The sequence below is a fragment of the Felis catus genome, chromosome D2, assembly GCF_018350175.1.
Source record: "Felis catus isolate Fca126 chromosome D2, F.catus_Fca126_mat1.0, whole genome shotgun sequence".
In the NCBI taxonomy this organism is placed as follows: Eukaryota; Metazoa; Chordata; class Mammalia; order Carnivora; family Felidae; genus Felis; species Felis catus.
Window position 1 is genome coordinate 55,745,287 of NC_058378.1, and position 23,264 is coordinate 55,768,550.

General features: G+C 44.6%; 2 protein-coding genes across 3 annotated transcripts in view; both read right to left on the reverse strand.

Annotated features, from left to right (window-relative positions):
* Nucleotides 1-4,189, reverse strand: part of TM9SF3 (transmembrane 9 superfamily member 3) — a 69,160-nt gene extending 64,971 nt beyond the window's left edge. The window contains exon 1 of the mRNA XM_023240793.2: nucleotides 3,902-4,189. Within this exon, the coding sequence (XP_023096561.2) occupies nucleotides 3,902-4,000 (99 nt within the window). The 5' untranslated portion in view covers nucleotides 4,001-4,189. The remainder of the gene's footprint in view (nucleotides 1-3,901) is intronic.
* A 4,848-nt stretch (nucleotides 4,190-9,037) lies between these two features.
* The window catches only part of PIK3AP1 (phosphoinositide-3-kinase adaptor protein 1), a 118,138-nt gene continuing 103,911 nt past the window's right edge, over nucleotides 9,038-23,264 (reverse strand). For both annotated transcript variants that reach the window (XM_045040502.1, XM_045040503.1), the window contains 4 exons: nucleotides 21,771-21,926; nucleotides 19,706-19,776; nucleotides 17,691-17,809; nucleotides 9,038-10,942 (listed from right to left, as the gene is read on the reverse strand). In XM_045040502.1, coding sequence (XP_044896437.1) covers nucleotides 10,885-10,942; nucleotides 17,691-17,809; nucleotides 19,706-19,776; nucleotides 21,771-21,926 — 404 coding nt within the window. In that variant the 3' untranslated portion in view covers nucleotides 9,038-10,884. The remainder of the gene's footprint in view (nucleotides 10,943-17,690; nucleotides 17,810-19,705; nucleotides 19,777-21,770; nucleotides 21,927-23,264) is intronic.

Below are 23,264 nucleotides of genomic sequence, written 5' to 3' on the forward strand. Positions count from 1 at the left end.
CATATTAGGTGCCTTTCAGGGAAGTGTTCTTTAATTTTTTATTCCAAACAGTATGCGCTGCATATATGATTCAACTTTAGAAAACTGAAAGGACACATCTTTATATATTCTAGATGTGTACATACTTTAGAAGTCAACAGCACATTTCCTTCTCATTATTCTTATGAGAATATTAAAAGGACTCTGCATAAATAAGCACTTAAAAAATAACATGACAAATAGCTGAATCCTAATTTAGTAGGTAAAACAAGAGAAATAAGAGGCTTTGTGAAACTATATAAACTAGTTACCCCTTCCTAAGACCAGCTATATAACTAGTGGGGCCCAGCACAAAATAAAAATGCAGGTCTCCTTGTTCAAAACTTATTAAGGGGTGCCTGGCTGGCTCAGTTGGTGGAACATGTGACTCTTAATCTTGGGGTCGTGAGTTTCAGCCCCATGTTGGATGTAGAGATTGCTTTAAAAAAATTATTAAAAATTTCTAGATGGTGGGGCATCTGGGTAGCTCAGTTGGGTAAGCATCCAACTCTTGATTTCAGCTCAGATCATGATCTCATGGTTTTTGAGTTTAAGCTTCGCATCAGGCTCCGCGCTGACAGTGAGGAGCCTGCTTGGGATTCTCTTCCTCTCTGCCCCACCCATGCGTGCGTGCGTATGCGTGCGCGTTTTTGCACTTTCTATCAAAAATAAATAGGGGCACCTGGGTGGCTCAGTCGGTTGTCTAACCGGCTTGGGTCAGGATCTCACAGGTCGTGAGTTCGAGCCCCCCCCATCCGGCTCTGTGCTGACAGCTCAGAGCCTGGAGCCTGCTTCAAATTCTGTGTCTCCCTCTCTGTCTACTCCTCCCCCACTCACTCTGTCTGTCTCTGTCTCTCTCTCAAAAGTTAAAAATAAACTTTAATAAAAATAAATAAAACACTTAGGGTTTTTTTTTTCATTTTTTAAAAATATTTATTCATTTATTTTGAGAGCAAACGCATGCCTGAGCAGGGGAGGAGCAGAGAGAGGGAAAGAGAGAATCCCAAACAGGCTCCAAGCTGTCAGCGCAGAACCCAACATGGGGCTCAATCCCACGAATGTGAAATCATGACCTGAGCCAAAATCAAGAATCGGATGCTCAACCAAATGAGGCCCCCAGGCACCCCAAATAAATATTTTTTTTAAATTTCTGGATAGTAACGGCAGAGCATCAAAGCAAGCACAGTATCCACATGCTTGCACAAGTTACCGACTGCACAGGTCAAATGTGTGTTAAGGGGACCTTATCTCTCTTTAATGCTAAGCAAACATCTCCTCAGTAACAACCCATTGCGAAGTTAGACTTTCACAAAAATTTCTTTAAGCAGCTAAAACTACTATCAATACAGACAACTACTCAATTTAATACCAAGTGTCTGTCCTATTTTTAGGATAAAGGGCTGCAGAGTATATCCCATAATAGTGTAGAGGATGATTAATTTACACTGCCTGAGCTAAAATCCTACCTCCATCCCCACTGGCTGTGTGGTCTCAGACAAGTAACTTAAACTCTCTGATGCTGGTATACTCATCTATAAAAAGGGTATAATAGGATCTTCCTCACATGATTATTTATATTTAAAGTATGAGTTAATATACGTAAAGTACTTAAAATAGTGCCTCACACATTGTTGCCACAAAAGTCCTATTAATTATTATTCCTACCTGGAAATTGTCTTCACAGAAAGTTAACCTAAAGGGCAAACTTTAACTTCTGAAAATTGCTCTTTAATTAATAATTCAATCCCACAAGTTTTTATTACACAGCTACTCAGCAACCTTCCCTTGGCAATTTTTCTCTTCCTTCAGTATCATTCTCTTACTACCTACTTCTGCCTTCTCGGTGGGAAAAAAAATTCACTTGACTATAACTTTTTCCGTATTTTTATCTGGTTAAGGTGAATGACCAGTTTCAAGAAATATTTTCAAGAAACTTAAGAAAAATAAAAATTTTGGCTAATAGCCAAAAAAAAAGACACTTATCTAAATTCTATGCTTATAACTTAATGCTAGTCTTCCTATAACCTTTTTGCTTTTTAAATAATGTATATTAATAACAGGTAAGCAAGTGAGACCAATTCAATGTAGATATGAATAAAATGAAGTAGATTCTAAATTTTTTGTCCAGCAATTATCTCACACATACTATGTCCTCTCAAAAACCTTTTCTCATATATTTTATATTCAATTACTGGCATAAAAAATTGAATTCTCCGCAATGAAATTTCAATGAAATTTGTATTTGCATTTTAAATCTGCAAATTAAACTCAGGCCTTTTTATATACCTCCAATTGGTGAAATTTTAATTAAGTTTTCCCTATTTATAGCAGTTTATATAAAACACAAGATCAAAAAGGAGGATACTCATCTTAAATTTGTATGCCTGTACGATGGAACTATAGTTAAGAGAGAGTTTTGAGTTTTATTTGGTAACCTTCCTTAAGTGTTCAAAAAATTGGAAAAATATTAGTGACAGTACAATTGACTAAAAGGATGCCCACTGCAAATGAACAGTTCTTACACTTCAATATGTTACCTGACAGAGAAAATGACAGGAAACAGTTTTTCAATTTAACTGTTTAAACTGTGAACAAAATTATCTTAAGGTGAAGTCACAAATAAAACACAAAAACATGTCAATGATTTCAGATGTGGGTCTCTAAAAAAAAAAAAAAAAAAAAAAAAATACAGGAAATTTCTGGCTGTGACTGAAGGTAAAACAGCCAAAAGCTTAGCGCTTTCATTAGCTAAATTAAAAGCTCAGCCAATCCAGCAACTAGAGAAAAGAAGTGTGGTTAATTACAAATAAAATCTAAAGGACGGTCCACTGAATATTTAAGAATGATTGCTTCACTTCCTCACTTATCAGAAATGACAGAAGATTCCCCCCAAATCTTTCAGATTTAGAACACACACAACCTCTCACGCAAAATCATGTCATTACTGAGTTACAGAAGTATTAAAAAAAAAAAAAAAATTACTCCCTAAGCAACATCTCTATTTACAAGACTTCCTGCGTGGCTCACAGCTACCACTCTGAAAACCATCGAGTTACAGCCCTAAGTGAAAGTCACTTTTAGAGTCGTTAACATCCACGCTTTGATGTGAAAAAGCCAGCTAAATAAACAGCCAACCAATTTTAAGCCAAATGCAAAAGGGACTATCCCCGGCCTACAGGAAGCACGGGGAACTCAAGACCCTTACAGCCAGAAGCTGCCTGGAGACCACTGGGATGGGAGCCTCATCCAGGGGCTAGAAAGGTGAGCAGAAAGTTACAAGAAAGGCCCAGAACTGAGTGCGTGTAGACTGAGTGCCCGCGTGTACACGTGTAACCTTCTCTTCACCCCAAGTTTATCAATGCTGTCCCCACGCCAGGGTTTTTCATCCGGTTTGGGCAGGAGAGAAAATAAAGGCTGGTGAGGACCATAAAAGTGGTGGATATTTCCTGGTCGGTGTATGACGGGTAATCGTAACGCATCCATCTTCCGCTGTGTCGCAGACCCCAGTAGCCAGAGCACAGCTCCCCTCCCTGGGGGCACCAGCCCCGAGCCCCGCAGCCCGCGCCCCTCCCCGGGAAAGTGAGCGCCGACCCTCACCACGCTCCCTCCCAGACCCCCAGACCTCAGAGCTTGGCGCCATTTAGGTGCGGGTAGGGGAAGGAGGCCCAGGCACTCGGGAACGGAGTCTTGCCCGGGAAGCACACACAAACGCCTCCTCCCAGCTCCCGGGGTTCCTGCTCCACCAGGCCCAACCGGAAGGCGCCCTCGGCGGCCGCGGGGCTCCGCCGGGCCGCCCAGCCCTCCAGGCCGCGCCGAGCCGGACGGGGCGGCGGGTCGGGTCGGCAGGCCGAGGGCGGCCGCGCCGGCCGGGGGCCCCTCTCACCGTGTGCTCGTGCTCGTCCGCCCGGGCCCGGGGCAGCAACAGCAGCAGCAACAGCGCGGCGGCCGCCGCCACGCCGGGAGCGCCCGGCAGCGGCCTCATCCTCCGCGCTCCCACCGGCCCGGCGCCGGCCCACCGACTCCTCCTCCGCCGCCGCCTCCGCCTCCGCCTTCGCCGCGGCCGATTAGCATCCACGGGGCGCGGACAGACGCACGGGGCCCGGGCCCAGCCGCTGGCTCCTCCGCGCCGCCGCCGTCACCGCCCGCTCCCGAGCCTCCCCCGCCCCCCGGCGCCTCTCAGCCTCTTCCTCTGACTCAGCCACGTCATCCGGCCACCCCGGCACACGCCGGAAGTGCCTCGCGACGCGGGGCCGCAACCGCTGCCGGGCGCCCCACCCGGGAGGCGCGAGTTGCGGCCTCCGAGGGCCACATCTCCGGTCACCTCGCACGCCGCCGGGTCGCCCGGCCCGCTCGGACCTCCGGGCCGGCCTCCGTTGGGCCTCGGCAGCGGTGGCGCGCACTCACGGCCTCGGCCTGGCGCCCCCGCGGGTGCTGGACGCGCTCCTCGGGCCGCTCCGGGCCGCGTCCCGGCGCTGGAAGCCGTGTCACCTTGGCCAAAACGTTTTAAGTTTTCCTGGCCTCGTTTTCTTCGGCTGTGAAATGGGGTGCGACCCGCAGCCTCTGGAGCTTGGAATCCGTTAAGATACCCCTTGCAAGGCTCCCGTCCCCCGCCGTGAATTGAATGACTCACGCGCTCCCCTCATCATCATCTTGGGGGATTGTTGGACAGGGGTGGATAAGTGTTTTAGAGTCACTTCATATTTGTCGGGCCCCTACTATTTCAATCTTGTTGAAATTCTTGTTCATTTATCTGCCCACTTATATTGTTGGTGTCCCGTCCACAGACATAAACACCTCCTGGAATCTAAGTCCTTTTGTAAGCAGGGAACACCTGTGCGCCGCCGCCCTAGTTTCTGTGCCTAGACCAGTGCCAGACCTGTAGTAGGAACTAAAAAATTGCTCGTCCTAGGAACATGGATCCACCATCTACACAGTCCTCTGAGCCAAAAAGCTGGAACTTTAGTCGGATGTCTCTATCTTTCAGCCATCAGCAGTCAACAAGTGTTAGCATTTGGTATCTTAGAAATGTCTCAAAAACTTATTTTTCCTTTCTTTCTTATGCCAGTAACAGCTAATCTCCATCTGACTACATATTGCAACAGCCTAACAGGATCCCTGCCACCAATCTTCCCTCCCTATTTATCCTCCCCAACAGGTGCCAGAGTGATCTTTCTAAAAAGAAACCTGATTATATCACGCTCTTGTTTAGAACACTCCTTAAATATTGTTTAAATAAATCATGGAATCAGAGCTAAAATTTTCAACTCCCAGGCACTGTTCCGAGCACTTTACACGTGTTGACTCTTAATCTTCACCAAAACCCTATGAAAAGGCACTCTTGGTGTGTTCATCTTACAAGTATGATAACTGAAGCACAGAGAAGTTAAGTGGCTTGCTGAAAGAGCAGTTCCAAGCAGTTTTGTTCCAGAATCTTACTACTAATGGACTTCTATCTGTACAACCATTTCTAAAACTGAAATAGGCCTGTTTGTACTGGCATGCAATGATATTAAGAGATACTTTTAAATAGAAAAAGTTGACAGAATATAATCCCATCTTAAATGGTACTATATTAGTCTACCCATAGCAAACGATCTGAAAGATAGTAATTCAAACCATTGACACCAGGTTCAGTTTCTTCTTTGTACATGCCTGTAAATATTTGGATGGTTTTTACAATGGCCATGTGCTATTCCCATGTCATTGGGAAAAGTTTCTTCTACCAATCTCTATGCCCTGGCTTCATTCCTATATTTCCCAAATATACCTTTTTTTTTTTTTTTTATACTTGTACCTTTGTCTAGAATGCAAATAAGTGGACGATTAGATACTCTCCTCCCAGGGCTAATTGAATTATCACCTCTTCAGTGAAACCTTGCATGACACCCTGGGAAAGCTGAGCACCCCTTCTTCAGGATTCCCAAAGCATTAGGCATGTTATGTCATAGTTACCATCTTTCATCTCCCCTTCTGTAATACATTCTGACCTTTTTTGATGGCAAGGACTATCATTTTTTCATCTTTGTATCTGTCCCAGCTGCTGGAATAGTCATTGTCACATCATATACATTCAAACTATTTGCTGAATGAACAAATGAAGACCTTAACAAGTGAAAGGCCAAATAGCATAGAGGATTTACACAATATTTTCTAGCCGGTCTAAAAGACATCACAAGGCAGTACATGATTAATTGCTGAATGAATCCTACACCAGTGATTGCTATAGAAATCGGAGGGGGCGTCTTATACATCTTTGTATATCCCCTAGAGCACCTAGCGCAGTGACTTACTCATAGTGAAAGCTCAGTAAATGCTCTGTGAATGAATAATCACTGCTTTTGAATCAAGTGATGATGTGCAATTGAAGAACAAGCAGTGTAAGTGTTGAATGAAGATGGATGAGTAGTTCCTTGCTTAAACATCCATCACCAGCCTCCACAGATTTGAGGCAGTGAGCATTTGCTAGGTGTTGTGGGGAGCACTGGGATGGCAATTACTGAGGGGTGGGGAGGACACAAGAAAAAGTAAAAGCAATCATTTAGGGAGTGTAGACTTAAAACCAGGAAATTACACACACAACAGAGAATAGGCATGACAGTGTAAAAAACAGAACTGCACAAAATGTGACCAACTGTGCAAATGTTCAAGAGGCAGTAAGAGCAATGGGCAAATAGAAAAGAGGAAACTCTATTTTGGTGGAGAATTTGGAAAACTTTAATGGAGGGAAGAGCATGTGGGGTCATTAACTCAACAACTATTTATCAAGCATCTACTATGTGCCAGGAATTCCAGGAGGCACTAGGATATGATGATAAATGGCTTTAGGTGATAGAAGTCTGATGATAGGTATAGAAAGAAGGAATAAGAGTTAAATAATAGGCTGGGGGTGGGGGGGAGGGAAGGACTGTAGCTTCAAATATCTTTGGAAACTGATGACCTCAAAGCTAAAAAATAGAACTCAGGGGCATCACCCAAATCAGGGCTGTTCTGGTAGACTGGAGAGTGAAAAACACTGATGTATCTTATTGCACCAGTTTCTTCATCCTGATTAGTGACCTCATTCCCTGACACCAAAAGGCATGGGAGAAAACATGCTAGTGAAAGGAAATACCTACCCCCCCCCCATGGCTATACAGTCTTTTTTGTGGTAGTCCTAATAAGACTCAGTTGGTGAAAGGGCTTATGACTAGTAAATGACCCAGAAGCCCACAATTTCCATCTTTATTCTCATTCTTGATAAACATGATCTTCAAAAATCATGCTCTATAAATAACTTCCAACCTCAGCTACTGTTGGAGAAGGTAACTGAGAGCATCTGACCGCTAATTGGCCCTCGAGCTGAACCCTGGCTATTTGAGGATCCTCAACCCCTTCCCTGTTTTTGGAATATGTACTCCGCCCACCATTCCCAAAGTGGGAGCCATTCCAAGGACATAGCCTTGAATGAGTAAGGTGTTGTTGAGATCATCTGGACAGTATATGTGACTGTACCCAGTTAAGGCCTCTCTATATGAACTTTTAAGATTCTGGCAGGCAGGTGAGGAAGATCTACTTGCCTTATGACCGCCCAGGACAAGCCTTGTATGTAAATTTCCTTGCTTATTAAAACTGCTACCCTGGGGCGCCTGGGTGGCGCAGTCGGTTAAGCGTCCGACTTCAGCCAGGTCACGATCTCGCGGTCCGTGAGTTCGAGCCCCGCGTCGGGCTCTGGGCTGATGGCTCAGAGCCTGGAGCCTGTTTCCGATTCTGTGTCTCCCTCTCTCTCTGCCCCTCCCCCGTTCATACTCTGTCTCTCTCTGTCCCAAAAATAAATAAATGTTGAAAAAAAAAATTTAATAAAAAAAAAAAAAACTGCTACCCTATCAACCTGGAGTGGTCTGCCTCTTTCTTCACTCTCCCTGCCTTCTGTGTACAGTGGCCGGTTTCAGATCACCTTTTCTTTGAAATTGTATTCCTTCTTTCTACTTTGTTATGTCTTTCTAGTATTGACTTCTGGGGTGGGCCAGTCCTTCCATTGCTATTTATCACTTTGCACCTCTATCTTTTCTGTTTTTGCTTGAAACGTTTTAGTCACCGGAAAACTTTATAATTGTTCGAAGTTCTTTTTTCAGGAAGCAATCACTTAAAACATTTGGTTCTCAGACTCAAATGAGTCGGTATTAATGCTTCCTCAGCCAACCAGCTGCAAAACCATACACTATTCTTTGACAGAGGAGCACAGAAAACCATCTTATTTTCTGGTGCGTATGGGATAGGGATCAAAAAATCCCAACTACCGAGGTGATATAGGATAGGCTAAAACCTCTCTTTTTTAGCAACAAAGCCAGAAAAATGGAGATGAAGAGTAGGTACTTAGCTTGACTTGTAAAACTACTCTTTGAAGTAATTTACATCCTATCACTTTGCCTAATTATGGCGAAGCATTAGGGATTATTCACATCATTAAATACGTCAAGTTAAATGATTTGATTGCAACACCAACCTCTTGTTCATAATCTTTCATTCTTCATGCTTTGTTGCTTATATTGTTGGGTTACCTGCTCTCAGGTTTTAATACAAGATGAAGGAAGAATACTAGCCTAGGAACTGGATGACAGCATACTTTGCACAGTTAGAAGGAGAAGCAATGGCAGTGAATATGACAAATAGCTTCCCTTTCTATTGAACCAGCTCATAAAATCTTGGGGAAGGATGGTGGCAGCTGAGTTGTCTCCCAAAGCATCACACAGAGAGCTTTTTAACAGTCTCTTTGGATACCTAGTTACAATCTAGTTTCTGATCCTCACTGTATTAGAACCCATGATTTTGTTACATAACATATTCCTAAAAATGTGTATAAATGTTGAGTATGGAAGTTGAATAAATTCACGTCATAATGGGTAGTACTGTTTCTAGAGAATGCAGGATTTCACATCAACATTAGAGACATTCTTTGATAACATGGAGCAGTTCAGATGTGCAATGAACTCTGGACCATTTCCACCCATGTCTCAAGTGTGTCATATTTATCAGACCCAAGTTTCTAATCAGCACTTTCAATTTTATGTTTTCCATTTACTTTCACAGAAGAATAAAATGTAATAAAATATTCCAATATTGCACAAACAGTGATGTGCACACAAAGATGCTAACACCATTAGCTGGCGGTAAGTTTTGCCATGTTATTGATCTAAATGCTTATTAGAGAATTATAAAAATCTAAATTTGGCAATCCAAGAGGGAGCTTAGAGATATTGAATATAAAAAAGTGTAGCTTTTATCAAAGCCAAGTGTGCTTAAGAGACCACCTATAAATAAGAGAAAAGACAACAATACCAAAATTATAATTTCTTGTTCTCCTTTTATCCCACATTACCCTCTTTCTCCCAAATGAGTGACAAGGAGAGTAAAGGGACCACTGCAGAATGGCTGCTATGTGCCAGGCACTGTGATAAGTGATTTGCACAAAGACTGTCTTAATGGCCACGGCCAATAGTGTATTTTATGTCAGAAAAAAGACCCACGACCCAGAAGCTATTAACTCCAACAAGAGTCCTCGTTTGCTGGACTGATGAATGAAATTGAAAAAGAACCTCGAATCATTAGAAAAGGACACAATAAAACTGTAATTAAATAGATCATTAATAGTGTGGCTTATATATGTCTGTGTGGGACAAAGAATATATTTCATGAAAAATCACCAGATTTCTGATATTTTTTTAAAGAAATGTGTCTGATACTAATTTTACTGTGTAAGTATCAAATTAAGGATCTGTGCTTTGAAGGTAGATTTCTGTGCCAGTGACTCAAAATTAATCACATATTAATGACATATGACAATCATGATATACTAATGGCTCTCTATTCTCCGCACAGATTTCCTAAGCCTAGTGGTAATAATACATTTATAAGAAAATAGATAACTGTTTCAATTTTACATTCTTCCTTTCTCTTCTAACCTCTCGGCAGAGAAAAAGTCAAGGATCCTTCTCTCTCCTTATGGCCTGAACTTATAAGATCTATAAAGACTGCAGAACAATAAATGGGGTCGCTGGCATCTCAAGCTTCCAGTTCCCAACCATTTATAGATGTTCCTTGGTAATATCGCTGTTTTGAAAGCATAGTGAAGTATAAGTGGCCAAATTGAAAAAAAAAAAAAAAAACTTGATAGTCCCATGCCCGGGAGATATGGAGGAAAGATATTTCTGGAAGGTCAACAGTCAGTGACTGAATTTCTACATGAGGGCATTTCTTGAGGGAGAGTGACTGGCTATCTAGAGATGGTTCCGGACTTCTGTGGAACCTCAGATTTGTATTCCACATACAAGGAATTAGGACTAATCCCTCTCTAAAGTCATTTTCGGTTTGTTTTGTGTGACCAGCTCCAACATTTAGACACCCTCCTGAATCTACAGAAAAGTTGAAGAACTATTTAAAAGTCAGGACATATCTTCTTACTTGAAAACTGTAAGTCTTAAATCATAACCACTTCTAGAAGTTATGCTGGACTAGCAAATAAGTAAGGCCTAATATAAGTGCATTTCAGTAAAATCACTCATAAAGTACATTTCTGATCAATCTTTTCAGGCTTCTGACATGCCAAATTAGAGGTAAGTATTCCCATTAAGTCTTTATCCTTTTGGCAAAGAAGGATGTGGATCAATATACTTGGTGATGGTGAATGAAGTCCTCAGTTTTTCACTTCTTCATGCCTTAATAATATCTTCTTCAAGGAAAGCCCAAACCAGCAGGGCCACAACAATATCAGCCATGAGAGTAGGTCTTAAGGTCAATACTCATGCCATCATACTCAACACGAAGACATCATTAACAGGCTGAAACTGCAGGTCTCAAAGTCCCGAAGTAGGCAGGTTTTAGGAGGTGGAATCAGCGACCTCTGGGTGGAATAGGTGGAGGAGAATGGAAGGTCTCCCTGGTTGCAGGCCTGAAATGAAAGATAAAGGTCACTATTTTAAAATGAGTTTGATTAACTAGTTCTCAGGCATCCATGGTTTGTGGCAAACTTGGTAAACTATGCAAAGAACACGTTCTTAGTTAATGAAGCCATATGGACCTCAGGAGGACCTCAGCATCCACAGTGCTGGCTGTGGATCACAACCTTAGCTGCACATTAGAATCACCAGTGGACCTTTAAAAAATACCAATTCCCAGGCTCTCTCCTAGACCCATTCCATCATAATCTCTAGAGGATAAGGCTCAAGCACCACAACTTTTTAATAGTGTCCCTCCCCCAATGAGTTATATTAACCATGTCTTTCATTCTCTGATGCTTTGACCCCCGGAGACTTGCTGATCCTGGAGGGAATGCCCCTCCCAAGGTAAACTAGTTCCTAGAGATAGCAACTTACTGAAGAGCAGACCTTTCCTATGCAAACTAACCAATCCCACCCTATACCCTTATACTACTTTCTTCACGGTTTCTCACATGTGGGCCACTACCCATCTGCCGTAATCACTTCAGGACCAGGTACCAGACAACTAAGGACAGACAGCTAGGGACTTTTGCCCCAGAGCCCACTGAAATTATTCAAACTAGCCAATCCTAAATCTGCCTACCCTAGCTGTACCCTCCTGCAGAAATCACAGTAAAAGTTCTTGCCCACTTCACTGCCCACTCCACTGTTCCCCCCACTCCACTGCCTTTCTCCTGACTAAACCTGGTGCTTCCCAGTGAGCCCCCAGAGCCACCAGGGCATAATGTGCCCCCTCCTCTTGGGATCTAGGAGTACACCAAACTATCTTCTCAAGAGCAGTTGTCTCCTGATCTGTTGACCTTGCCGTATCTAAATAATAAAGCCTATATTTTAAGACACCAGTGATTCAAATATGCAGCCAGGCAGGAGACATACTGTAGTAGGTGGTCCCTTGAGAAAGGACTGAAGAATTTCTGAAGTCTGCTTCTCACAACTATGCCCTCATGGGATCGCTAAGTGTGTTATCCCAACTCCACATTTGCTTTCCTAGAAGCCCCCCTCCATGTTATTCTGGATGGTTTTTAAACAGTCCTAAATGCCATTCCAGATAGACCTGGGTGAGTCTATTTACAGAGAGGTTCAACAACGGTAGATGGTATTTCCACATGTGTGCTGGAAAACCAATATTTAATTCTCTTGGAAGCAAGTCAGTAAGTCAAGAAAGAGGGCTTTGTCAGGTGCCATAATTGAACTGTGCTATCCTGGAGTTGCACAGTCAAAGATTGAATGAATCAATGATTAAATATTTACTAAATGTCTCTTGAACGCAAGTTTTGCATAGGTCAAGGAAATAACAAAAAGAGTTGAGAAAAAGAGGGGCCATCTCAGGAACAAGATAGAGAAGCAGGAGTAGAAAAGAACAACCACAGACATCCTCAGAAGGTCCTGCTATGGCCCCTGGGAATAGATGGTTTTGTGTGGTTGTCTCTTTATCCAGAAAAAAACAAAGGGACAGTCTCCTTCCACCTCCCCAACCTGACCTATGAACCATGGGCTTATAGGAGGAGGCTGAAGGCCAGTCAGCCTTACTTATTAGCTGAGTACATTTAGGCTTCCTGGCTGCCTCGCTGCCTCCCTCCCTTCCTTCCTATCCATCTCCCTCCATCTCAAAAAACATTTATCTACTATGTGTCTACTCCTGGGTATGACATATAACAACAAGTAAAATGGGAATGGATTCAGCCCTCACAGTGCTGAGAATGTAATGGATAAGACAGACAACAGGAAAAATCAGTAAACTGCACTGTTTGGACAGGGGAAGTTCAGAACCTGTGGGAACACATAGCAAAGGCAATTATGCACACATCTGAAGGACAAGTTCAACTTCTCTGAATGTGTTTCTCACCTACCATACAGAAGTACCTACAAACACCTACATTGGAGTGTTGTGTGTTGCTTGGAAATGACAATTGGTAAGTGGGTAGCACTGTTTCTGGCCTTTACTCTAGAAGTAAAGAAGTACTCAAGAAGTAAAGCTAATAATTTTAGCTTTATTATGAATAAAGATTTTTCCCATGTATGCCCCATGAGCCTTACAATTTACCATCCACCACAAAGATAGTCACGATTCCCTCTTAGACCCTCTTCCTCTCTCTGCTGCCCCATTCTGCATTTGGGGTGGGTCTGCAAGCAAACAATTTCTGTAGTTCATTCTGATGAATAATCCCAACCAAGGATTGGAAGTCCCATATCAGGGAAATGGATTTGTGATTATAGACATATCAGAATCATGAAAGTAAAGAGTATTAAATCAGACTCAAGGTGTGGTCTGTGGGGAGACAGCCTCTCCAGGACACTGAGAAGCTGGAGTTGGGAGACATGAGTGCCCTAAGACATGAAATACCTAAGAACTGGCTGCTTTCTCCTCCCTGCTGAAGGTAAGGTCTTGCTGCTGATAAGTTTTGTTCAAGAAACCAGCAACCTTGGGGCGCCTGGGTGGCTCAGTCGGTAAAGCATCAGACTTCAGCTCAGGTCATGATCTCATGGTTCATGAGTTCTAGCCCCACATTGGGTTCTGTGCTGACAGCTCAGAGCCTGGAGCCTGCTTCAGAATCTGTCTCCCTCTCTCTCTGCCCCTCCCCAACTCGTGCTCTGACTCTCTCTCTGTCAAAAATAAATAAAAACATTAAAAAAAAAAAAGAAACCAGCAACCTTGATATTGATTAATGTTCTTTTAAAGTAGGACTATGGAGCCCCTGCGTGGCTCAGTTGTTTAAACATACAACTCTTGATTTCAACTCAGGTCATGATCTCACGGTTATGAGATTGAGCCCTGCGTTGGCTCTGCTGACAATGTGGAGCCTGCTTGGGATTCTCTCTCTCCCTCTCTCTCTCTGCCCCTCCCTCACTCGCACATGCTCTCTCTCTCTCTCTCTCTCTCTCTCTCAAAAATAAAAAATACTAAAATAAGTAGATTTGTTATTATGCTTTTGTATGATCACAAAATTGTTGAAAATATTTTTAAACTTCCCTATTAGTAAATAGCCTCTGTCCCAAGTACCCTTACTCCCTGACCACTCCAGCCCCTCCCAGGGACTTCACAGACCTCTTTACAAGTCTGCATGTACAGGATGAACTTCTGGCACCGCAAGAGGCCTCTAGAAGTATGTTCTGATTACACAGGACCTTGGCTATGCCTTAAAGGGGAGTGCACAGATTGCTAGTGATTGACAAATCATTTGTAAATGGCAAAATATGTTTAAAAACAAAGCAGCAAAGGCTCAGTAAGATTTGGGGTGTGTTTTTGTTTTGTTTTGTTTTTTGTTTTTTGTTTTGTTTTGTTTTGTTGTTATCAATTGGCAGGACCTTACTTGTGAGGAACGTGACATTGTCAGCTGCCCACTCTATAAGGACTAATGCCCTGCAAGGAAAATGCCATACAAAGATATAATGCATCTTCTCCTGTTCTTGTCATCATTTCCTTTCCCTGACTTTGAAATACATTGGGAACTTAAAGGTGGGAGAGTGAAACTTCTTTCCACTAATCTATGAGCTACCTGCACTGTGGAAGATGACTGATGGCTAACTGTTTAAGAGACAGGTAGTCTAACACAAGCAGTACCAATCTCTCCATCCATCCATTAACTCACTTACGTGATAAATATTTATTAAGTTCTTACCTGTTACGGCTATTATACTAAGCACTGGAGACAGTAGAAAAAAACTTTTTAATCAAAAATGGTCTCTATTCTTTTGGGGCTTAAATTCCACTTGAGGAAACAGATATGTAAAGAGGGGCCATAACATGGAATGAATTATAATAGAGATATTTGGGGAGCCACAAGAAGTTTCATCATAGGAACATAGGAACATCAGAGAAGGCTTCATAGAAGAGGTGATGATGACTAGACCGAATCCTAAAGGATGTGTAAGAATTGTCTAAGAAGAGATTGGAAGGGAGGAGGGAGACAGGCATTCCAGGCAACAGGAGCAGATTGAGCAAAGACACAGTTCCAAATGGCACAGCCCACTGGGAATCCTTAAGGGGTGGTGCATCAGTGAATACAGGAGAGGGTGGGACTTGAGGCTAGACAGGGCCACAGCGTGCTAAAAAAAACACAGCATTCAGTGGGAAGGCTTTTACACCAGGAAGCGACATCATCAGCAATTTCTGATCTAAAGTGCAATGTGGCGGCAGCGTGGAGGAGGGAGGTGAGTGTGGGTCTACAAGGATGAATGTAGGCCCTGGCAGACGGAGAGGGGGTGGATCCGAGAGCTGAAAGGGCAGCAGAATGGACAGAGTCTGGAGACACACTCTGTGGGAGCTGTCAGGGAGGGAGGGTTGGAGGATGACGCCTGGGTTTGGTGCTCTGGGAAGTGAGAGAACGGTGCCCTTATCTCAGGCTGGGAACTCACCAGAGGAAGGCAGTTTGGGACAGAGAATGGCAGATGGGATGAATTCAGTTCTGCACAGGCTGTTTGAGACATTCATGGGGCATCTGGGTCGAGGACCCCCAGCAGAGAGTAGGAAACAGAAGGCCCAGGTGGAAGTGGAGACTCGGGAGTCCTCACTGCCAGCTCAAGCTCTGAGGACGGCACGTGGAGTGAGTAGAGGAAGGGACCAGGACTGGGAGGGGGTGACAGGCATTGTAGCCCTAGTGCTGTTTGGGAGGGGGGCTCAGGAGACATGGGCAAAGAACAGTTGCTGATTCCCAGATCTGGAAGTGGAGAGGAGACCCTCAAGGTTGGCCTCCCCTCCTGTCCGTCAGTGGGTGGAGCACGGAAGCCATTCAGGAGACAGACAGGCCTGCTTTATTATTTGCTCAAACATCTCCTCGTTTTATTATGCAAATTGCATACATACTTACAAAACAATCACATATTTGCAAATCTTTCTTCACACCAAAAAGGCACCCAAATGCCATGCTCTATCAATTACAGATTTCCTTGCAAATACCATTTCTTTAGTAAAAAGTGTTTTCCTCCTGTTTGCTCCCATTTTTATCACAACACGCTTCCAGACTCCCCCCAGAATTCATTTGCCATCTCTGTTGACACATTTAAATGCAGCCCGATTTCTATCCTTTAATTTCTGGAACCCATTTCCCTGGCTGTTCTCTTTTTCTCTCCCATTAACAAAATCCCACAGAGTCTTGCAGCTATAGTTTTCAAGCTTGACAACCCTTTCATCTTGATGCAATTAGTTAACTGCCCCCAAACTCCTCAATCTTCAGGATTAGCAGGCCTTAGGTCTTGGATCTCCTCCTACTGATACCTCGACTTTCTTGCACAGGTGTCACAAAATGACTAAGACACTGGAGGCCTCGAGTCAGGCACAACCAGGGTTGCCACACAGGGTAAGTCTCAATCCAGTCCAAGCCCCAGTGCTTGGAATAATGGGATAATCCTAAATATCTAACTCTTAGAGTTGTGGATGGAGTTAAGTGAGATCCTGCATTCACTGTGTTTAACATACTATCCAGTATATAGTAAGCGCTCAGTACAGTTTAGCCTTTATTACCATAATCATTCTCCATAAACACCCCTCCCCAGTCACCAACTATATGATTTTGAAGCAACAGAACATTATGCCAATTCAGGCAACTGGACTCGATTATCGCTACAGGTCCCCCCAGGATTGGTATCCTACTATGTGACCTCTGGTCTATACCAAGGAAACATGCCAGTGAATGTTTGCGATCACAGGAGGTCTGTGTAACAAGTGTCAGTATGTGAATGTTACTGGGAGCACACGCAAGAGTGGTAAGCAGAGAAGGGAGAAATGGAAAGATGCCTAGCTCAGAGACAGCTTCTCTTTCCAGAAAATCAGAAGAAAGGCCTCCTCGTTGCACTTTCTCAACAAATTGCACTGATGAGATTCATTTGAGTTAAAAGTTTCAATATGAAACAACAAAAAAACCAACCCTGGTTGAAAAAAAGCTTCCACCTTTTAATCATTTTCCCCCCACATTATACTTTAGACATCAAAGAATTAAACGCCTAAAACAAGCCTAGGCTTCCATTCTCCAGGCCCCTTTCTGCATGAGCAGACAAGTGAGCTTTGACTACTTTTTCTGTCCATGAGACCTTGAAAAAGTTCCTACCAGAGGCCTGAGTACCATTATAAACAAAGACAGACATCAGAGCCCAGCAAACACTCTAAACTCCTTTGCCTGTTGCCCATCTCCAAATCTCCATCCGCTCAGTCTTGTCCCGAATAAGAAAAATCACTCATTCTGTCGAGCTCTTACTATGGACCAAAACTCCACTCTTACAACTCTGTGAGGACATTCTACTCTTATCCCCATTTTATAGATGAAGAAATTGAGTTACGTGAAAGTGAAATAATTCATCCAAGTTCACTGCTCCCAGAGAGTGTGGCACTAGAGCCATGTCTCCCACCTTTATTTTCATCCCCCAGTCTTTCTTATCTCCTGGCCCCCAAAAGGCACTGTCCCCACAAAACAGCCAAGGGAATTACTATTAGGGAGCTGAATTCTAACCAAACATGACAATTACTAAAAAAGTTGATGTTTACCAATGTACTTCATTGATGAAATACTGCAATTGCTACTTAAAGTATTTGCCCTCGAATAGAGCATCAGTTAGCAAAGAGTCCACATTAAAACACATCAAAACTAGGCATTTCAGTTAGCTCTGCACACATTCTTAGGTCATCTTAGGTGCCCCCAAATCCTACTGTCCTCCCACGGGAACTCAGAGAATGAGAGACACAGTTCTTGTCAGCATCAACCTTACCTCTGTGAGGCAGCTCTTGGAGGTACCCTGGGGGGCCTCTCAAGGGGCACAGTGGGTGTTCCGTCCACTTGTGGGGGGCATGGGCTGCGGCTTCTGGTAACCTCGGGGACTTCATTATCCTACAGGAAAAAAGATGATAAAGAAAGGTGAACGTTTCTTTAAGCAACCACCATAGTTGGACCCGGTGAGCCCAAAGTCTCCCAGGCTTTGCTGAAGGTTATTCACAAACGGGATGAAGCCAGTGGGGCGCCTGCATGGCTCAGGGTAGGACTCCTGATTCCAGCTCAGTCATGGCCTCGCGACTGTGAGACTGAGCCCCATGTCGGGCTCTGCTCACCATGTGGAGCCTGCTTGGGATTCTCACTCTTCTCTCTCTGCCCCTCCCCACACCAAAATAAATAAACTTAAAAAAAAAAGAAAAAGAATGAAACCAACAACACCAGGGCAGCTTTCTATCGATTCCTAGAGTCACTGAGGAGACAACGGGGCCCAAATTCTCATTAATGGTCCTTGTTACTCAGAGCGTCCTCTGTGGACCATCAAATTGGCATCGCCTGAGAGCTTGTGAGACCTGCTGGATCTCAAGCTCCTCCTCAGACCCACTTGATCAGAACCTGCATGTTAACAAGATCCTAGGTAATTATTAATATTTTTTTTTAAGTAGGCTTTACATGCAGCATGGAGCCCAACATGGGGCTTGAGCTTAGGACCATGAGATCAAGATCTGAGCTGAAACCAAGAGTCAGACACTTAACTGACTGAGCCACCCAGGTGCCTGGGATCTTAAGGTTCTTATGCATCTTAAAGTTTGAGAAGCATGCTCTATTTAACCAGGTAGAGCCGGAGAAATTTTGTTTTTAAACCAAAGTCCCTTTTCGGGAGAGCAGAGCCTTGAGTGGCCCTCAGTCATGGGGTAATGAATATAAGCTGTGCACTGGAGGGCTGGCCCACCTCAAGGGCCCTATCTCAGGGTCTCCCGGGTTGGCAGTGACCCATGTGACGCCTCCTGCTCATCCCAGCCACTGGATTGGGGTAGACACCCTGACCAAAATTGGGCTTCAGTCTAAGGCAGCAGCTCATCCCCTCCTGAGAGGCCTTTTGGCTCTCGAGGGACTATTCGCCACTATACATGCACAGGAGCAGAACAGGTCAGGGTACAGTGAGACAAGAAAGCAGGTCCACACAGGGGAAAAGAGATGAGAGCATATGGCCCTGGGGAAACATGGAGCACCGGCCTTGGCTCCGGCATTTCTCACTGCTCCTGATCCCGGCCCCAAGATGGGATTTCTACCCCTGGATTCCCTGGTATTCATCCAGCTCCTTCTCACACATGCCCTTTATGGCTTAACTAGTCAGAGCGAATTTCTACTTCTCTCTCCCTCCCTTTCTCCCTCCTTCCCTCCCTTCCTTCTTTCCTTCCTTCCTTCCTCTTTTTATTGAGGAGAAATTCATATAAAATAAAGTTAGCCATTTTAAAGTGAACGATTTGGGGCGCCTGGGTGATTCAGTCAGTTAAGCGTCTGACTTGGTTTCGGCTCAGGTCATGATCTCACGGTTTCGTGGGTTCGAGTCCCACGTCAGGCTCTGTGCTGAGGGTGTGGAGCCTGCTTGGGATTCTCTCTCTTCTTCCTCTCTCTCTGCTCCTCCCATGCTCACGCTGTCTCTGTCTCTCTCCGAAGAAGTAAATAAACTTAAAAAAAATTTTTTTAAGTGAACAATTCAGTGGCATTTAGTTCATGCACACTGTTGCACAACTACCGCCTCCAGCTAGTCCCAAAACATTTCCATCACCCCAAAAGGAAACACCATACTCCCCATTTGCCTCTCCTCCCAGCCCCTGGTATCCACCAATCTGTGTTCTGTCTCTCTGATTCTACCTATTCCGGATATTTCACATAAATGGAATCCTGTAATATGTGACCTGTGTGTCCGGCTTCTTTCACTTGCATTTCTATTTCCTGCAATGAAATGACCCGTAGGACAAGCCATATGGGAGTGGAGTCCCCAGCTCTCACCTCATTGTCCCCCTCCATCCCGCTGCTCACACTGAGGAGGCTCCGAGTGCTGGATCGGTTACTCGCGCTGCCTGAAGGGTGCGAACAAAATTAGCTGGGCTGTGGATTCTCTCAGGCTAAAATAAAATGCAGAACTCTGGCACATACCTTAATTTTAATGGTAGAAGCAATACATAAGCTGTGAATATGAGATCTTCAAAATGCTACCATCTTACACCATTTTATTAGAGTGTAGTTTTTTTCTTTCAGCATAAAATGAAATGGTTCACCTTTTTATTACCTATTCATTTATTTATTTATTATTTATTTTTCTGTATAGCTACCATTTACTGAGAGCTTATCACACGTTACATGCTTTAAAAACACAATTACAAAGGGGCGCCTGGGTGGCTCAGTCAGCTAAGTGTCCAACTTTGACTCGGGTCATGATCTCGCATCCGTGTGTTCAAGCCCCGTATCGGGCTTATGCTTTCCATTCTGTTTTCCGTTTTCACCTCAAGGTAAAACACACAGGCAAAATCACTGAAATTAATCTGAACCCGAAATAAATGCTTTGCATTTGTCTTGCTACATTTCCCCTCCTCTCCACACCGGAATGCACTGCCCTCACCCCGAAACGATCTATACCACTTCTCCGCGACACATCTGAGAGACTGCCACCTGCCTCACGTTTCCTCAGCCACCTGTGATCACTGGGAAAGTCTCTCCCATTTTTGAACTTGTCAGAATTCTCTAAAATGCCTCAAGAGGGTTTTGAATACACATTACCACCCCCATTATTTAAGAGAAGTTTTCTCCTCTGCCCTGTCTAGACTCTCCCTGTGGTCGGTCGTGAGACAGGCTTTGGGTCTGTTTCAACCCGTAGTGGTGGCAGGAATGTTGAACCGAGAGAAGAGCAGGGCCTACTCCCACCTTTCCTTCACTGGCCAGGTGACCTTGCATAAAACCCTTTCCTTCTCTGGATCATAAATACCCCATCTATAAAGTCAAAAGGGAGACTAGTGCAGGGTTGTTGACCTAAGTCCATGGACGGGAAAAATTGTATGTCTCTGTATGTACACATACACATGCATTTTTCTGGGAAGCACATCCAGAGCACACATCAGATTCTCAAACGGGTTTGTGATGCAGAAAAGATTAACCCCTGGGTTTAGATGACCTTCCTGGGGGCTCTCTGCCTGACATTTAAGGAGACACGAGTCCTAAAATTCAGCCAAGTCTCCTACTCTTTCATGGCTCTCCTAGCTGTTTTGATAACACTAAAATGTATGAAAGAAAAGAAACTCCATCTATTCTGCTTGTGAAGCCGGTGTATCCGAAGTCAGCTAACACCGCCCTGGATACGGAAACAAAGCCCCCCACCTCCTGCGTGTACCTCAGCGGGTACTGTCTGTTGCAATCAGACTCTATCAAGCTCTCAAGCCAAAATGTCTTCCACATTTCCTAACTAGATCCTCAACTCATCTATAAAGTTGGAATTCTCAAATTTGAGTCCATCGTTTTCTAATGTTTCTGACTTCATGCTCTTTCCTTCCCCTTACCACGGTTGAGGAAGCAGAAAGAATAGTCTGGGCCCTGGATCCAGACTGCCTGAGCTCAAATCCTGACACCACGACTTATTAGCTATCTTACCTAGGGCAAGGCACTAAGGCTCCAGTTTCCTTCTCAGTAAATACAGGTCGTAGTGCCTATCCCATAGAGTTACTCTGAGAATTAAATCTGAGAATCTATAGAAGAGGCTTAGCATACAGTAAATGATCAATAAATGTTAACTAGTGTTATTACTAGGTTTTTCTATTTGTAAAAGGAACAGTGTAATAAAGTAGTATGCAATCTGGCTTCAGGGGATATTAGAGTAAAGGATCTTTGGCCCTCTAAGAACAGGCAAACTTCACAGGCTAAATGTTCCCCATGTCTTACACCTCCAGACCCAAATCAGGCTCCAGCTGGGATCTGCTGGGCTCACAACAGAGACTGTTCTCAAAGCTCCAAGGCCCCAGCTGGAGTGCAGATGTGAAGACACCGCCCCCCCCCCCCCCACACACACCCCCTACCCCTTGCTCACTTGCGGTGCTGGAGGTACTATCTGTTTTCCAGTCTCCTCGCCGTAGCTCTGTCCTTGGGGGGAAGACGCTTTTCCTAGGGCCACTCTCATAGACTCCAAACTCCACTTTCCCTGGCAGGTGCTGTGAGTGCCGAATTGGGACCGTGATCTCCAAGTCTAGAATTAGAAGAAAGAGGGAAAATCTTCAAGGCACCAGACTACAGCCCACCAAACTGCTCAGGCTGCTCCCACTCCACCTGCATTCCCCGGCCTGAACCTGGCAGGAAGAGGAGGGAAGGGGAGGGGAAGAGAGACGGGTAGGAGTGGGGAGGGGGCTCTGCTCAATTCAGCACTGAAACTCCACAGACTCCTGTGTAGCCATCGGTGGGTGACACACGAGAGGGACGGAGGCACAGATGCTCCATGTCCGGCAGACAGCCTGAGATCAAGGAAAGGTCTGGGGCTCTGCCACTCCCCTGCTCTGGGACTTGAGTCAGCCAGTCAACCACTCTGCATTACTTCCCTTTCACACGGCAGACTCGCGAGTGCTATTGATCCTAATAACTGGTTATCCTGTGCACCAAGTGGGGTTCCACAAGCTTCCCAACACCCATGGAATAAATACTATTATCTTCATTCCCAACAGAAACTATTACAGAGAAGTGAAGTAGCATGCCCCCGGCACACAGCTGGCAAGTGAGACAGCTGGGATTTGAACCCAGGCTCCAGAGCCAAGGCTCTTAACCACTACTCATATTGCCCCTGAATCCCTCAACAAATGATGGATGCTGGGTGCATGGTCTGTAACTGACAGAAGCGACCCAGACTGGTAATGAAAGGAGGTCCATCAGCCCCATGAAAGATTTTGTGACTTGCAAGGCTGTGTTTTTGGACACCACAGACTTAAGAAATGATGCCTTTGCCCTGTGCAGCATTAAACTGGTCTCTTTCCTGACTTAGCCCTGCCCAGTAGTTGGGTCTTTAGTCCTCCCTAGATTTCCATCCCCGGGGTTCCTGAGCAGAAAACAACCCCTGCTGACAAGCAGAACAAAATATCTGTGGGTGTCCATACCCACTTTCTCCCCAGGGAAGTGCGAACACCAGGTGAGCTCCTGACACAGGGCTCCCTTTATGCCTGGAACATTCCCAAGCCCAGGGGCAGGGCCTCTGGAAGAGGTGGAAGTTCCGTGTACTGTTGGGCCACGTGCTCTCATCTTAACAGCACCACTTCCTCCTCTGACTCTCCTCTTCTATGGGGTGGGTGTGGCGAGAAGTTCAGGGAGTCCAGGACCAGAGGTGACTCTGCTTGCCAAAGCCAGAGTCCGCTGAGAAGGGCGAATGGGTAAACCACAACAGGAGGAAAGAAGTTCATGGGCAGGGTAGAACGAGTGTATGGTAAGCACACAGAAGGTGTTAAAGTTGGACTGGGTGGCTCAGTTGGCTAAGCATCTGACTCTTGGTTTCAGCTCAGGTCATGGTCTCACGGTTCATGGATTCGAGCCCTGCATCAGGCTC